General features: G+C 32.9%; 1 protein-coding gene across 1 annotated transcript; it reads right to left on the bottom strand.

Moving 5' to 3' along the window:
- Window positions 1–2,306: 2,306 nt before the first annotated feature.
- On the bottom strand, window positions 2,307–4,129 carry LOC134718995 (serine protease inhibitor Cvsi-2-like). The gene is made up of 3 exons (XM_063581891.1): window positions 4,076–4,129; window positions 3,006–3,128; window positions 2,307–2,419 (listed from the first exon to the last, which is right to left on the bottom strand). The coding sequence occupies exons 1-3, from the start codon at window positions 4,110–4,112 to the stop codon at window positions 2,307–2,309; spliced, it is 273 nt and encodes a 90-aa protein (XP_063437961.1). The 5' UTR covers window positions 4,113–4,129.
- Window positions 4,130–16,972: the final 12,843 nt, after the last annotated feature.

The following is a 16,972-nucleotide window of genomic DNA, read 5'->3' as shown; positions in this document are numbered from 1 at the left end:
TAAATACTTCAAACACAAGTGGCCGGGTAACTTTTTAAGTTCTGCTATTTATATATACTATTATTTAAAAACAGTAGTTTCAGTATTTGATGAGACTGTTATTAAAGTGAGAGGGTTAGCGCTATAGAACCAGGTTTATGAAATTAATCTCCCATTTTCTACATTTGAAAATGCCTGTACCAAGTCAGGAATATGACAGTTCTTGTCCATTCGTTCTTGATGTGTTTGTTATTTGATTTTGCCATGTGATTATGGACTTTCCGAATTGATTTTCCTCTGAGTTCAGTATTTTTGTGATTTTACTTTTTTCAAAAGCCACTAGTTATCCTAAGTCAGAGAAGCCAACATTCTTAAGGGAGTTTGCTTCTTAGTTTCAAAAAAATAAACTTTTCAAAACACTAGTATATATGAATAGGGTTTCAATAAAGGAATTATAAGAGCCAAAAATTTATAGGTCAATGTGCTTGTTTTCGAGATATTGGCCATTGCAATTTTTGCGGGAAAATGTTCTCTCTTGACTTTTCTTTGCTTTATCATTGACAAGTTTAAGTTGTTAAAAACTTTTAAAAAATAATTAAAATTTTACATATGGCTTATCATAATACATAATCGACCCGGGTCACGAGGGAAGGGCATAACAGTTCATGGTTAAAATATCACAGAGCGTGAAGGTACGATTGTGTTGGAGTCTTTTTCAAGAGGGGAAAATACAGCATAAAGGAGCTGCACCTACAATCAGCCACTGAAGTGAACGTAAATACGAAATTTGAATACTATCTTTAGAGTCTGCTGGCTGAAGAGATGCTTTAAGACTTGAAAAGGAGAGAGATCGGGAACGAAATCTGCTGAAATACCTTTGCAATTAATTTGGGTGCATTGCCATAATATATCACCATACATTGGTGTTTTGCCGATACTAAAGCGACCACTTTTTCGGTAAAATTAGGAAACAGAATACTATTAACTCTGAAATATTCGCAACGTTACTTTTAGAAACTTTCATACTACATTTCGTATTTCGTACAGTTTCGAAGGTTTATTAACATACTGCCATAGCTTCTGGTATATCAAGCTGGACGGTTCAGTGGGCTCTAAACTTTAAGTTTCTTGATTTGGGCCAATGTCCTGAGCGGACATATAGTTGTTTGTTTGAACACCAATCTAGACGTGTTTGTTTACATCCAATACCACCAAACGGCTTTTTTTAGCTTCTTGCAATCAATGTCCTGAGCGGGCATAGATGTTTGTACACACCCAACTAGACGTGTTTGTATATTTATACACTCCATACAACGAAACGACTTTTATAGCATTCTTGTTATCAATGTCCTAAGCGGGCATTGTTGTTTATTGACGCACCAAAATAGACTTGTTTGTGTATTTATAATTCCAATCAAACGGCTGTATACCATTCCTATAATGGAAATGTGTCAATTGAATTCTTAAAGTACTTATTAACATGATTAATGTACGTAAGCGTTTTAACAAAGTAAAACTATAAGAGCATTTGTGTGGCGCTAATACGCTTCCATACTAATCACCGCCATATTTTTGAAATTTTTCGGTGTTTTATACAGGATTTGATAGATAAAAACGAGAAACTGTTGCTTAAATAGTTGTTGTGAAAATCGCGTTATAAGTTACAGTAAATTAAAGATAGACATTTTGAGACGACCATTTTTTTTAGTGTGAACAGTGAAACCTTATTAATCTGCACGGAGCATTCGAATTCATTATGTTTTGATAGGGTTCGTGTAGACTGATACGTATTTCTCAAATCGTTTGTTTTGTTGAATGATGACGGCCATCCCTATTGCGCAGGTTATTGATAACCTTTGTATTAGCTACCATTTTTAGTAAAAAATCCGACTTGAAGTAAAACGATTTTTGAATTGAATATGAATATGATGTTGATCGAATCGAGAATTATATTGAAAACAAAATATATTTTTCATAAAATGGAGAATGGAAATGGAAAATGTGTCAAGGAGACAACAACCCGACCATAGAGCAGACAACAGCCGAAAGCCACAAATGGGTCGATTTTTAATGCAGCTAGAAAATCCCGCACCTGGAGGTGTCTATCAGCTGGCCCCTAAACACGTAAGTATTCTTGTTTAGTGATAATGGACGCCATACTAATTTCCAAATTGTACACAAGAAACTTAAATTAGAATAATACAAGACTAACAAAGGCCAGAGTCTCCTGACTTGGGACAGGCACAAAAATGCGGCGGGGTTAAACATGTCATACTAAACTTCGAAATATACACAAGAAAACAAAAAACATTTACATGGCAATAGTTTTATTGACCATGACCAATAGGATGGTGTAGACAGAGACATTTGTATTCAAAGCAATGTCCATGGCCGCCATTGACGCAGTCATCCTGTTTACAGTCTTCAAAGTCGCTACATGCTGAAATAAAGAACATTAAAAAATATGCTATATCTGTATGTCTAACTTCTGCCAATAAAGGCACACCTCCACTTATTGGGAGTAATAATATGGTTATCCTCCACCAAGAATATATATATACACGGATTATTTATTGAAAAATTAAATTGGCAATAACCCGTGCTTATAAATAATGATACTAAAAGGGACACAGAAAAGCAAAAACAAAAAACAAACTTACAAATCTGATGTTCAAAAGTTGTCGTTTGTTGATGTGGTTCATAGGTGTTTCTTGTTTCTCGTTTTTTATATTTAGATAAGACCGTTGGTTTTCCCATTTGAATGGTTTTACACTTAGGCTAGTAAATTTTTGGGGCCCTTAAGATATTTACAGCTTGTTGTTCGGAGTGAGCCAAGGCTCCGTGTTGAAGACAGTATCGTGACCTAAAATCACGATAATGGTTTACTTTTATAAATTGTGACTTGGATGCAGAGTTGTCTCATTGGCACTCATACCACATTCTCCTACTAATTTCATCCCACATAACAGTCATTCTTATTTACAAAACAAAGACCGAAACCTCATTTATACGTTAAAACAACCTACCATTGCCGAAATATTCCACACAGGCACATGTTCCAAACAAGCAAGTAGTATTATGTGTATGTGCACATCTTGTTGTTTTACAATCTGTCGGAGCACCACAATGCTCACCTGTAACAGTTACAGCTGAAAACAGAAATTATAGAACGTAAATCATTTTGACATGTTCAGAGTTGTTAAGTAATTAATGGTTTTTGTTTATTTGTCATTTGATCAAGTTAAGCTATTTCAATTGACATGTTATAGATCTTTATAAAGTGTCCCCAGTCAGGAATCCCTTAGTTCAGTGGTTCTCGTTTGTTGATGTGGTGTATGAGTGTTTCTCATTTCTCGTTTTTTTATATATATTAGTCCGTTGTTTTTCCTATTTGAATGTTGTTGGTTTTTGTTGTTGTTTTTGTTTTGTAGCCCTTCATAGCTTGTTGTTCGTTGTGAGCAAAGGCTCTGCTTTGGAGGCCGTATTTTGACCGATAATGGTTAACTTTTATGAATTGTGACTTGAGTTGAGAGTTGTCTTAATAGATCTATTCTGAGACCACTATACACTGTGAACAAACTAAATTTCGCGAGCGATTTATTTTCGCGACTAGAAAAAGTACGCGAATTTAAATCGTTGCGAATATGTAAAGGTTTAAGCATGGATCTTTCCTTATATAACTACATCAAGTTAATTAGAAAATCGCGAAATTGAATTGCCGCGAAAAGGACTCGAAAAAGCTAAACGTGAAATAAAGTATCCGCGAAAATAAGTTGATTTACAGTATATAGTCTCAGCTCTATTGAACATTTGATAAGCTGGCTGTTGACAGTAAGCAAGTATGAATTTCAACATCAGCTCAAATGTTTTTAAAAAAGAACAGCCTAATACGAATTGTGGGATTCCTAGCCCCCTTATTTTAACGTTTGCAAAATGGTGAATTCAGTTATTCAACACTTGTTAACCCATTTTGCGTCATTAAATAAAATAAGATTTTTTAGTTTTACATTATCATTTGCAACACTAATACAATGTACATTCAATTTTATATGTTATAATTTTGATGTGTATGTACTCTGCCGTTTAGAAAACTTACCAAATAAACTGCACAATAAAATTATTTTGATGTCCATTTTGTCTTTGTCTGAAGTGTATTGAACTTTACTGATAAGTTTTGAAATGTGTTTCAAGGGCACAAGATTGAAATTTTCTCTTGGAGATAGTGTCTTATTTTAGAAGTTTAATCTTTAAGGCTAAACGGTGCAGTATTGTCTTGATTTAAACATGCGCGGAATTGTTGTTTAACGGGGTGTTTCAAATAATAAGGAGCTTGAGGAGGACCTTATTTTGACAATACCATTTACCTACAAAAGATCATTTTTCTTTCTCATTTAGACTGTAACATGAAGTGTATTATATTTGTAAAAAAAAAATACTTGAGATCTACATGTATAGTACCTACTTTTTGCGTTTTAATGGCAATAATTTCTTTAAATGTATAACTTATTTAGTGTAATAATGAGGATATACAGACAGTTGTGTAGCTTGCGCAATGATTATTTGGGATGCACAATGCAGCTTCAGATCCAGTATTTTGAAAAGAAACGTTTAACCGATCATGCATTATTTAACTCTTTGACGCTAACGTAGCAATTTCTTAACATTAGTCAAAGCTTTCAAAGATGGCTGATTCTCCATAGGGAGCAACAATTTAACGTCAAGAGGATGGGCGGAGTGATTATGTTTTTTTGTTTGAGTCAAACACATTTATTTACCTTTTCAGGTGTAACACCACTAATTCAGGCCCGGCCAGAAAGCACATACCAGAAAGTAGTACATATTTAACACAAAATAGTTCCTACGCATGAGTGTAACTTTCAAAATATGTAGAATATTTAGGTATTTTTGGTATCAAATGAAAGCTGAAGTTTTGAATATGAAAAAAACTGCACTAAATTTTAAAAAGAGGGTACATTTTGTCTGTTTGTCAGATCTGAAGTACCTGTTTTGGTACATCTGAAGTTCCGGGAACCAGTTCTTTCTTATATGCCATGCAAGGTATGTTGATTTTTTTCAGTACAAGACACCATAAAGTGTTGCTTTGAAATGCAATGATTGCCACTTTATTTGAACTTAAAATAAAAGAGGTGTGCCTGCTTGAAACGGAGGAATTTAACATAGAAAGCAATGGGACCACGAATTAGTGGTGTACTTCCTTCAACGCTATTAATCAAACTATTTTGTTTAAAATCTAACACTATAAAGTATGAAAAAACTTGGATTCATTTTTTTTTGGTCCTCTGCTTGAACAAAATATTTTCCCGACAATTTGGGAATCAGGGGCCGGTTTCTCTGAACGAGTAAATTCTTTGAACACGCAATTAACAAATTATTTATTATTTTAAAGAACTGACAAAATCTATGGATTTTTCTTTCTTTCCCCTGATCATGATATGAAGAAATACGTTATATGTAGTGTTAGAATATTTGTTCAGCGAAAAACTATACCCACTCTTTTTCAGAGTTAGATCTTCCCTTATTTCCCAATTATTGACAGTGATTTGAGATACTGACTAAGAAGTCATTTAGAGTTATCCCTCTTGGTATAGTATTAAAAACATAGTTTACATTTATCATATTTTATGTAGATGTACACATGACAAAAAAAAGTCATATTATTGTTTGTAAATTGGACAATACTGTTGCTTTTTAAAGAGTTAAACTTTACAATGATTCATCTTCGCTAGGCTGAGAGAAGGGGACTGGTCGCAACCCTTGGCGAGCGAAGATGACATATATTGTGCTTTTCTACATTGAATAATTGCTTCCCGCCTTTATAATGATCAGTAAGTGAATGTATGATGTATGTTACATGGTATGTCAGTCGAACAAGGTCAGTAAGGGAACGACCCTTTAACTTATAAAAGGAGATACATGTACATGCTTTTTTTTCCATTGAGATTTTTTTCTGTTTCATGGAAGCATCAAATTATTTATGTTTTAATTGAAGCTCAGAAAACTAAACATGAAATTCAAAGGTAAATAATTGTTTTTTTAGAGGTTAGAAATCAGAATATTTTTGTTATATAAAAAGCATAACACATCCATCCATTCAGTGTAATCCCTCTGGTATCTTTCGTCCCTCTTTTTCTCCTTCTTTAAATAGAATAATTACATAAAATTTATTTCACCAATTCAAAAGTCATATTCAACACCTAAGAAATTTACTGACTAAATGAAATATAAAGTTAAAGTCAAAGTAATAATATTATACTGATTGCTTTTCATACATGAAATATATCCTTGTTGTTTGAAAACACTACTTCTCGAATACACTCGTATGTATATATATATTTTTTACATTATTTACACGAGATCACTTCAGGGATTATTGTGCCCTATACACACTTGTGATCTACTCGCACACAAAATCCTTAAATTGTGCTGGTGATTGTACTACTCTTCCAGACTGTGTTATTATCTGTGTTTCTTTCGCATTTTCGACTTCTGAATAATTATACCCCCGCTTTAAAAAAAAAGGGGGGGGGGGGGTAATACTGTTTTACCTCTGTCTGTCTTTCCGTCAGTTCGTCTGTCCGTCCGCATTTTCTCAGAAACTACAATACAAGGATTTCTGAAATTTGGTTTCAGGGTTTATCTAAGTCAGCTATACCGTGTGATGTGTTTTCAGATTGATCACTTGACAACTTCCTGTTTACCGAACACTTGTATGATTTTTAAAACACATGATAGCCAAGTTGAAAATTTTCGTCACTTTTTTTCTCAGGAACTACAATACAAGGATTTCTGAAATTTGGTTTCAGGATTTATATAAGTCAGATATACCGTGTGATGCGTTTTCAGATTCATCACTCGACAACTTCCTGTTTACCGAACACTTGCATATTTTAACACTATTAATATTATCCACTTGCGGCGGGGTATCATCAGTGAGCAGTAGCTCGCAGTTTCACTTGTTTTCACAATGGTCTTGATTGGGTTTTTTTTCTCCTTGTTCAAATTCGTAATTGTCTCTTTTAATTTCTGTGTGTTCATTATTATCATCTTCTAGTGTGTGTATAAGTTGGCGACGATTTTTACGTATGGTTCGTGCTCCAACATCAACTTCGTACGATCTGATTGTCCCTTTCTTCCACTCGTTTGTTGAATTTTGATGGTTGTATTCTTACGGTTTCTCCTTTTTTAACGTTGGCGAATCGTTTGCTCTTTGATTGTAATAGAGCTGTTGCTTTTGTTTTTGTTTCGTTAATTCTATTTGTACCTTATTCGGGACAACCACTGTCGGTCTCAGAATACTTATATCAATTCACACGAAATACCAAGTATTTCATTGTCAAAAGTAGGAATTGATCTAATGAAATTTCAAAGTAAGAATTATCTAGTGATAGTAGACTTAAAAACTTTAAAAATGCGATTCTTATGGTGGTATTTTTCTGAATAGGCAATGGAGTTATAGGCGGCATAGGCAAATGAAGTGATAGGCGGATCCAGGGGGGGGGGGGGGGGCTGGGTGGGGAAAATGTGGTTGATTATATAGGGAATCATTGAAGCATGACTGGAGCCCCCCCTTAGGTCAGTCAGCCCCCCTTAGGAAAAGTTCTGGATCCGCCACTGAATGGAGCTACCATATAATTTTAGGCGGGCTAGGAAGAAAAATATTGTTCTGCATTTCTTTTAGTTGTACTCTCTGTCAAGCCTTTTTATTTTCCCACCTACTCGGTCTTACTCTCCCCATACAACTAAATTTTATATGGAAGCTTCCTTAGATTTGAACGAAATGTACAAGTCTTGCTTCTGTTGTTAACAATTAACATCGAAGTATATATAATAAAGTATGGCCTTGAAATTAAACCGAAGTTACAGGACAAAGGTTTTACATCATACGGAACTATAGGTATTTATAACTAACGATTGGAAATCTAGAACCAACAAAAAAAACGATGTATTCTTTATTATATCTGTAGCGATATCGTTGTCAAACATAACTTTAACGCTTTAATATATATATCTAAGGATTCTAAAATAGCTCGATCGTACATATAACCAAATACAACAAAACATAATGTACATTTACATGTATGTTCAAAACAATAAACGAATAAAATATGATATACAGTAAAAAACGGCATTGATATGATCGGCAATCACTAAATCACAGTGTCCTTTAATGTTATGTATGCGATGTTTTCTTATGTAAATTTTTGAATAATAATTCATAGAAAAACGTATAACTCATCACTTTTTGGCACACACGGAAAGAATGAATTATTTTGATCGAAGCTCATTTTTCTAAATAATTTAAAGAAAAGGCATAATGCGGGGTTCACACATTGCCGATTATTGCTCCCGTTTGAGATCAGACCACATTACGACACGAAAAGTGAAAAAGTCGGATTAGTATCCTCAATTATCTGGAATGTCCTATCATTGTCTGAACGCAGTCGTTTTAGTTCGTAACAGATTCCTACGGGTCGGGAAGGTTCCGAATAGTTCGGCAAAGCACTCCGACAGTTAGGTGCGTCCCGTAACATTCGGGGCAACTCAGCAGATTTTGTCTAGTCGGATTACTATCGTGGCTATGTCGTGACAGATTCTGCTGTATCGGATCGAATTCCGAACAATGTCTTGTGTATTCTGGACGGTTACCTGTGGAACGGGAATGATTTGGAGTAATTTTTCATAGCTGTTTTTCTGCCGATTGAGTCCAGATTGCATCCAGATCTTGTCGATTGCGAACCGTTTTTTGCCGAAACCGTTCCGAACAGTCCCGTTATTAAGACGAAATTCGTCAATGATACCCATGTCCAAGTCCCGACAATTACAGAATACAATACGACTGAGACCAGACAAAGCCGTTTGCAATGCGATATAGCGGATCAAGATAGGATTACGTTCCGACAGTATCTGATCATCCCGAATATGACGACAGTTTACGAACGGATAACTTCCGTCAGCGTCGGTTCACTGTCTGGTCACTGTCTGATCTTTGTCGGATTACATTCGGTAGAGTCGGGACGCTGTCGTGACAGACTCGGTCGAATTTTACCTGGCGAAAAATAGAAATCGGATTAGAATCTGATTCAGAACGGGATTATCGGGACTAATTTGCTTAGAAACGGTTGAATATCGACGCTTCCTGAACACTATCTGATTGTTGTCGTGATCAAATTATTTGTTTGGCAAATTTTAATTTAAATTTGAATTTCCATCCACGATTCACAGGATCTTGATCAGACTTTTTTTTTTTTTAATCGGGAATGGTCCTGTCAAGGACGGTAGTAAAAATCGTGAATGTGTGACCCCAGCTTAACTAATAATTTTTTGGCACAAAGTCGTGTGATATTCGGGTAATTATACATTGTCGGAGTTTTCCCTTAAGATAAATGTGCAATTATTCGTTTAATAGACACGCTAAGAACATTTTCTTTCGGAATACCATTTTGTAATGAATTTAATTCTCTCTCGTTAAGACGTCTCGTGTCATTATTTCTAAGTCTCGTGTCATTATTTCTAAATCTTGTAATTTATTACACAACTAGTGAATGTCAGGATAGATATTTTAAGATATAATTAGACCGATCTATATGAAAGTGTTGAGATTTGAAAATGTGCGATGCCTAAGGTTAGAAAGGAACAATTTAGAATTGCCTTTTTTTCATTCAAAATCATGATCATCAGTTATTTTAAGCTTGCTGATATTGGAATTTACGTTAATTTACTACAATATAATTCATGTCTAAATATCTAAACTTAAATAATTTTACGCTATGATGCATATTCATTTAGCGCTGACTATCTACTCATTCTTAGAACGAATTTCCTCAATTGTATACGGTAAATTCAGAAATTATTGAAATTTTTGCAGGATGGATATTTCAAGATATAATAAGACCGATCTATATGATAGTATTGAGATTTGAAAATGTGTGTTGTCTAAGGAACAATTTGGAAAGGTCGGCTTGCTCTTTTTTTCACAAAACATCTATCGACTAATACTTAAAGCTTGCTTATATTGGAATTTTTATTTTTTGTTTGTCAATAAAGAATTTTGATAAATGTAGTTAAAAATATTTCCAAATTTCAGTTTTGCGTCATTTTTTAAAAACAATGTAATGTGGTTACAAAATTTAAATATACGACATATATGGACATGTATAACATACATCTAAAATGTGGACGAGTTCCAATGATACTACAGTGAAACCTCACTAAACCGAACCCTTTCGGGACTTGAGATTTTATTCGGTTTTGGCTTATGTTCGGTTTCATAAGGTTCACAATGCATAAATTGTGATATGATTGGTCTTCAGAACAAGTTTGGATTAGACAGGTTTCCGGTTTATTCAGGGTTCGGTTTAATAAGGTTTCACTGTACTTCCAACCAGAGACCAAATGACGTAGAAGTTAACAATTATAGGGTAACGTACAGCCTTCAACAATGATCAAAACTAATGCCACATAGCAAGCTATTAAAGGTCATGAATTTTAAGAACAAAATTAATTCAATTCAATTCAATTCAATATTTTATTTAAGTCTCATCTCTCAATAATATATATTACAACATTACATTAAATGTAAAAATATATAAATATAAAAAGAGAGCCATTCTGTACAGAATTACAAGAGACTATAACATTAAAAATTATATAAAGAATTCATCTATTATAAAACATATTGACATTAACATTATTTACAGTATAAAACATTTCTACGTCTATTTAAAATAAGATTACAGGCTTTGGAACAGCTACGAATCATATAATCATCTGTAAATAAAAAACACTAATTTCTGTTTATCATCAAAAGACATAAAATCACTTTTAAAATGTATTGCTTCATCAAATAAGTTTTTTTTTCTAAAATCGTCATATAAAGGACGCGATAAAATAACATGGTTTTTCATCTTCTTAAATATCCATACAATTATCACAGACTCGATCTTTTAAAATAAATTTTTGAAATGTCCCCGTTTCTATTCTAAGTGGCGCTACACCACATCGGAATTTGGCAAAATAATTTTATTCCCTTATTCCGTTTCAAAACTGTTCTTAAATAGATTATATGTACGAAGTTTGTTACCACCTTTACCAGATAAAGCTTTCTCTGATTGTAAATTGCCTTGCCACTGTTCGACATATTTATTAAACATTTTAGACGTAAAAAGTAAAATCACAAAAATACTGAACTCAGAGGAAAATCAATTAGGAAAGTCCATAATCACATGGCAAAATCAAATAACAAAACGCATCAAAAACGAATGGACAAGAACTGTCATATTCCTGACTTGGTACAGGCATTTTCAAATGTAGAAAATGGTGGATTAAACCTGGTTCTTTAGCGCTAATCCTCTCACTTTAATAACAGTCTCATCAAATTCCGTTATATTTACATGATGCGTTAATTAAACGGGCCCAATTAAACAGTCACAATTAATAAAATAGTCAAAATATGGGTACATCAGTCATCATCGTATATCAATTTTTAAAGGGGACAATTTAACCGAACACCGTGACAAACATCTTCTATCTACGAACACATTAATTGATTTGAGTGTCTGACGTCAGAAAATTTTATACGTCACATAAATTTGTCGTTCACTGTGCGTACAAACAGTTTTAAAATTTACATAGGCAATGTAAGCATACAAGGTTAAAAAATCAAAAGTATGTTAGAATAAATTACAGAAATAGACCGATATTCAAACTAGTCCAAAAGTTATAGGTAGAATTTATGAGAATCCAAAAATAGTTAATACCACTACCACTGTGACGCGTTGAATGATTTTGACGTTTGTGGTTCAACGTATATAGTAATTCATACTAGTAATAGAAATATATCATAATGACATATAATAGACCAATATAATACTGACTGGATCTTTTAAATTACAGAGTCACGTAATAAGAACAGTATTGAGAACTGAGGTACTATCAACATAATCTGTAATGATACACAAATGTTCTGCATTATAATTAGAAAATGTTTTCCTTACATAAAAATTCCAATTTTTTATACACTTATGTTTTTTACTCATAATGTCTGCCCATATGATTTTTTTCTGTTTAAACGATCAGAGCTCATATTGTTCAAACGGCACCATAGTTGAATTAAGCATTGCCATTGTTTTTGAAGGATAGGTATCCACCCCATAGCATCTGCAACTGCAGCATTTGGAGAATATTCACCCACTCCAAGAAAAAACATGCAAGCTCTATTATGGATGGCAGTTTTAAAAGAAAAGTGTTTACAAACCCAAATACCAGCACCATATTCAACAGTTGGAAGCAACAAACTCTCATATAATTTTGAAAAGACATTATGAGTAACACCACCTAAGATTTTGCACTTTTTTATAACAAGGCCAAGTGCTCTATTTGTAGAAGCTGCAACAGCTTTAGCAGTTACATTACAATCTAAAAATTCACTTTTAAAAACTAAACCTAAATATGTATAAGTAGTAGAATATTCAATGATATCATTCTCCCATTTAAATTCAACATGTCACTTATCAACGGAAGGTGTTCTAACAAACATAAAACAGTTTGAACAACAAAACTAATGGACCGGGGTCTGTTTTTTGTATACAAAAGAAAAAGAATAGATAGGAGATACAGTAACATTGAAACGACAGGAACTGAATTTCGGATTTTCCGATCAGGCTCGAATCTAGGATGTGATTAATGCTAGTTGGGGTGCTCCTGACTGCGGAGTTGAAAGGCATACATATATATTTTGACAAACAAAATATCTTTTCAAACGGTCGATTTTGACTATAAATAATAAATAAATATATATTTTATTAAAGTGTCACATATTGATTGACAATATTTACAAATCACAGTATACAATAAAACAATCAATACCCAGTCATAAATTTGACTTATGAGACACTTGTTATATACATTATTAATATAGTTTAACGGTAAAATTCATAAAATTATCATCAAAAAAGTTAAAACGTGTTTATGCGTTTAAAAGCATATATACTTGAGCATAAAATAAAATCCGAAATGAATGTTGTTAAAAAAAGAAGTATGGAAATAAGTTAAAAAGAATAAAATATATATTCTAAGTTTTAAAATAATTTCATCTAAAGATTAACGATTATATATTTAATTATCTTATAAAAAAATTAATCGCAGTGACTTTAAAATCATAAAATAGACTTTTACAACTAGTATGTTATAAGTAATAATTAAGAAAATATTTTTCGTCTCATTAAACTCTTATGTAAACATTTGCTTAAACATTTTTGAATATCAGAACATTTCATTATTTCAACAAGTTTGACATCATCATTTAACATTGAGAAGTTGTCAATATATTTTGAACATTCGAACAACAATTCAAACCTAATGTCATCATATAAGGAACATTGCAAAAGAAAATGTTTTTCAAATTCAACACTATTTAAGGAACAAAATTTACAAAGTCTATTTTCTAAAGCTGTAGGCGGCCTGGTGTACCTGCAGTCTCGATGGCTAACGGGAGCGAGCCGGCGCGGAACAAGGCTAAAGTACGTCTGTACGAGCGTGGTATAATATTTGGAGAACGTATGTCTCGGCAAAATTGTTAGTTTTAAATAACCTGTACGTTCGAAGTTTGTTGCCATTTTGATGTCCACGATCATTGAATAGTTCACTTTGCCATTCGGTATTGTCTAAAACCTTTATTACATTGTCATGTATTCAGATGTTTTAAACAATCGATTTAATCCATTTGGTCTAGACATTGTTATGTTTTCAGATGTTTCAATTAATCGATTTAAACGATTAAGACTAGACATCGTATTGTAGTAGTTCATCAGGATAACAGCGACCAACACTAAACAAAGCAACTAATTAAGTGTCTATGAATAGTTTTACTGTCAACCTGTCTATACTTAAGAACTTACAATAATCTGTAATATGACAAAGCTAGCGTAACTTGTCTATCAAAAAGAATATAATCTGTATTAACGCAATTTTAAATATCATTGTATGAAAATGAACTGTCTGTGTTGTGAAAAACATTATTATCCTTGTCATCCTTACATCAATGCAGCAACCAAGTACAGCAAAACAAGAACATCTCATCAATGCACATGAGAACAAACACAATTATTGCAATAGCTCAGTCTCGTAATTTAATGGCTGTAGAATAACAATATTATTTTAATAGAGCTTCTTTTTCTAAAATCGTTGACGTGCGCCATTTGTAGTATGAAGCAATTCTGCTTTTCATACAAATTGTACTTTGGTAACCATTTTGCATCCAAATAAAACTACAAAAAGAAGAATTCAATTCTTAACAGATGTACTACATACTATTAGCTAATGAAAAAGTAGACAAATTAAACCCCTAAAGGGAAATTATTTGCGAGAACGGTGTCAGTAGGCCTATATGGAGCAAGGACTATAAGAGCATTACGTGTATACCTAGTAACCTTTTGTTATTTGTATATTCTGACCAATAAATAATAACTACCAAACCACTGAAAGGTAGACAAATTAGACAAAACAGTAGACAAATTAGACAAAACAGTAGACAAGTTAGACCCCAAAAGGGAAATTATTAACGGGAACGGTGTTAGCAGGCCTACATATGTCAAGGTCTGTAAGTGCATCATGTGTGTACCTCGTGACCTTTTCTAACAGATATACTACCTAACCCCTGAAAGTTGGACAAATTGTGGAAAAAAGAATATTTACGAGAACGTGAGTATATCATTAATGACAGAACGTATATTGTTAACATTTACCATGTTTACGTTAACTCCATTAGGGAACATTTCTGTAGAAAGCCACGTGTTCGTATTTCCCTAGATACAAAGAAATGCGACATTCATTACAAAAAAAATCAACTTTGTTCTGTAGCTAATTTGTCTTGTTTGTTTTGATGATAAGCACAATCTGTTTATAAATCTTTTTACCTAGAGACAATCAATATTATTGACAGGAACTCAGTCCAAAATGTGATATATAGGGTAATTAAAGCTGGGAACAGTACATCAATATAAATTTCCTTGATTTAAGCAATAAATGGTAATCAGGTTGGATTGATTTCCTTTTTTGTACTTTGTACCTTAATTTTTTTTTATTAAAGTAGAAAAAATTATTTTGAAGAGGTCTATTGATTTGTAAACTATTCCGATTGAGGGACTTAATGATGTTCGAGCCTGTGTGCTTTTTTTTCAAGATTTGAGACTCCAATAAGTTAGGACAGATACAGTGTAAAGTAAAAGCCGAGTCAGCCTTTTCCCGCCATTTTTTAAATTTATTTATCAATTTTAAAAATATTTCGAAAGTTCTATCACCTATCAATAGTTTAACCTTATTTTGCTCCTTTTTCAAAGCTTTATGTATAGTCGGCATGTTACATACCAAATAAACATGGAGAGCTTTTCATGATAACCGACAACTAAATTAATCTTCCTAATTTATATACTAGTATATTTTTTTTAATTTTGGCCGACTGCATGTACATCCTTCATACACTGAATAATTGAGCTATTCAGAAATGTCACAAGTTCCCTTTCTTTTCGACTTCCTTGCTTAGTTTATATCATAGATGTATGTTGGTTCGTATTGATGGTGTGTGATATTTGTGGTAACTGGACATAGTTTAATCAATCGGCAATCATCGGGTATATCCGGTAATCTTATAAAAATCCGAACTCGCATTGTGGGTGATGCATGTAAAGCAGAAGACGCTTATCGCGTGATCAAGCTTAAAAGTTTCTTCGTTCAGATTTCAAAGATTACAGTTAACTTTGATTTCTAAAATTGATTGTAATTTGTGAAATAATTTTAAAATAAATTGAATTTCCGACTTTTTAAAATTATGTATAAACACTATTTTTATGTCTTATCAAAACAATATTCGACGGTTTTTTTAATGATGCAGATTGTAAATTTCAGAAAAAACCGGTACTTGAACTTTTTGAAAATGCTAATGGTCTGAATCAACACTGTCCATTTTTATAAATTTTCTGTTTTCAAAACATTGAATTTTTCGAAAAAACTAAGGATTTTCTTACCCCAGGAGTAGATTACCTTAGCCATATTTGTCACAACTTTTTTGGAATTTTGGATCCTCAATGCTCTTCAACTTTGTATTTATTTGGCTTTTTAACTATTTTGATCTGAGCGTCACTGATGAGTCTTATGTAGACGAAACGCGCGTCTGGCGTATAAAATTATAATCCTGGTACTTTTGATAACTATATCCATACATATTTATATAATTTACAATACAATATTGATTGTTTCTCGTGTTTGATTGTTTTATGTTTTTGATCAAAAGAAACGTGTTTTTATAATGGCCTTATTTTTAGCGGATTTATATAGCATTCGACACCCACAACATTGCATAACATTACTATAGGCGTTCTTATAACAATCAAAGGCAAAAATACAAATACAAACGCACATAAAAGAGTATATAAATATAAGTTTATGATTTGAAATTCATGTTTTAAAATATAAAAACACTAAACGTGATCATTAACATGTTTAGAAATTTAATAATCATATATCAATTTCATTTTCCTGTGATGTTTATGCAAACCCAAGATGCAATGAACACTTTTAATATTATAAAACTAACAAATATCTAAATTTATTTATTATTTGAATGGCTTACTTTGGAAAATATGTTTGTTCAATGCATAGACAATTGGTCTGTTTCTGTTTGAAGACATACATTTGAATAACGTACTGTAGAAGTCGGCATATTGTTATTCTTTTACTTTTCTACATTGGCTAGAGGTATAGGGGGAGGGTTGAGATCTCATAAACATGTTTAACTCCGCCACAATTTTGCGCCTGTCCCAAGTCAGGAGCCTCTGGCCTTTGTTAGTCTTGTATGATTTTAAATTTTAGTTTCTTGTGTATAATTCGGAGTTTAGTATGACGTCCATTATCACTGTACTATTATGCATATTTTAGGGGCCAGCCGAATGCCACCTACGGGTGCGGGAATTCTCGCTAC

Source organism: Mytilus trossulus, chromosome 5 (assembly GCF_036588685.1).
Source record: "Mytilus trossulus isolate FHL-02 chromosome 5, PNRI_Mtr1.1.1.hap1, whole genome shotgun sequence".
Taxonomy (NCBI): Eukaryota; Metazoa; Mollusca; class Bivalvia; order Mytilida; family Mytilidae; genus Mytilus; species Mytilus trossulus.
This window is presented reverse-complemented; position numbering and strand designations above follow the sequence as displayed.

Bases quoted from the DNA above. Each gene is read 5' to 3' on its own strand.
- LOC134718995 (XM_063581891.1), bottom strand. From the start codon at position 4,112: ATGGACATCAAAATAATTTTATTGTGCAGTTTATTTG. The intron at 3,129-4,075 runs GTAAGTTTTCTA...TTCTGTTTTCAG, and splicing joins TTTATTGTGCAGTTTATTTG to CTGTAACTGTTACAGGTGAG. The intron at 2,420-3,005 runs GTAGGTTGTTTT...TCTTTATTTCAG, and splicing joins TGTGGAATATTTCGGCAATG to CATGTAGCGACTTTGAAGAC.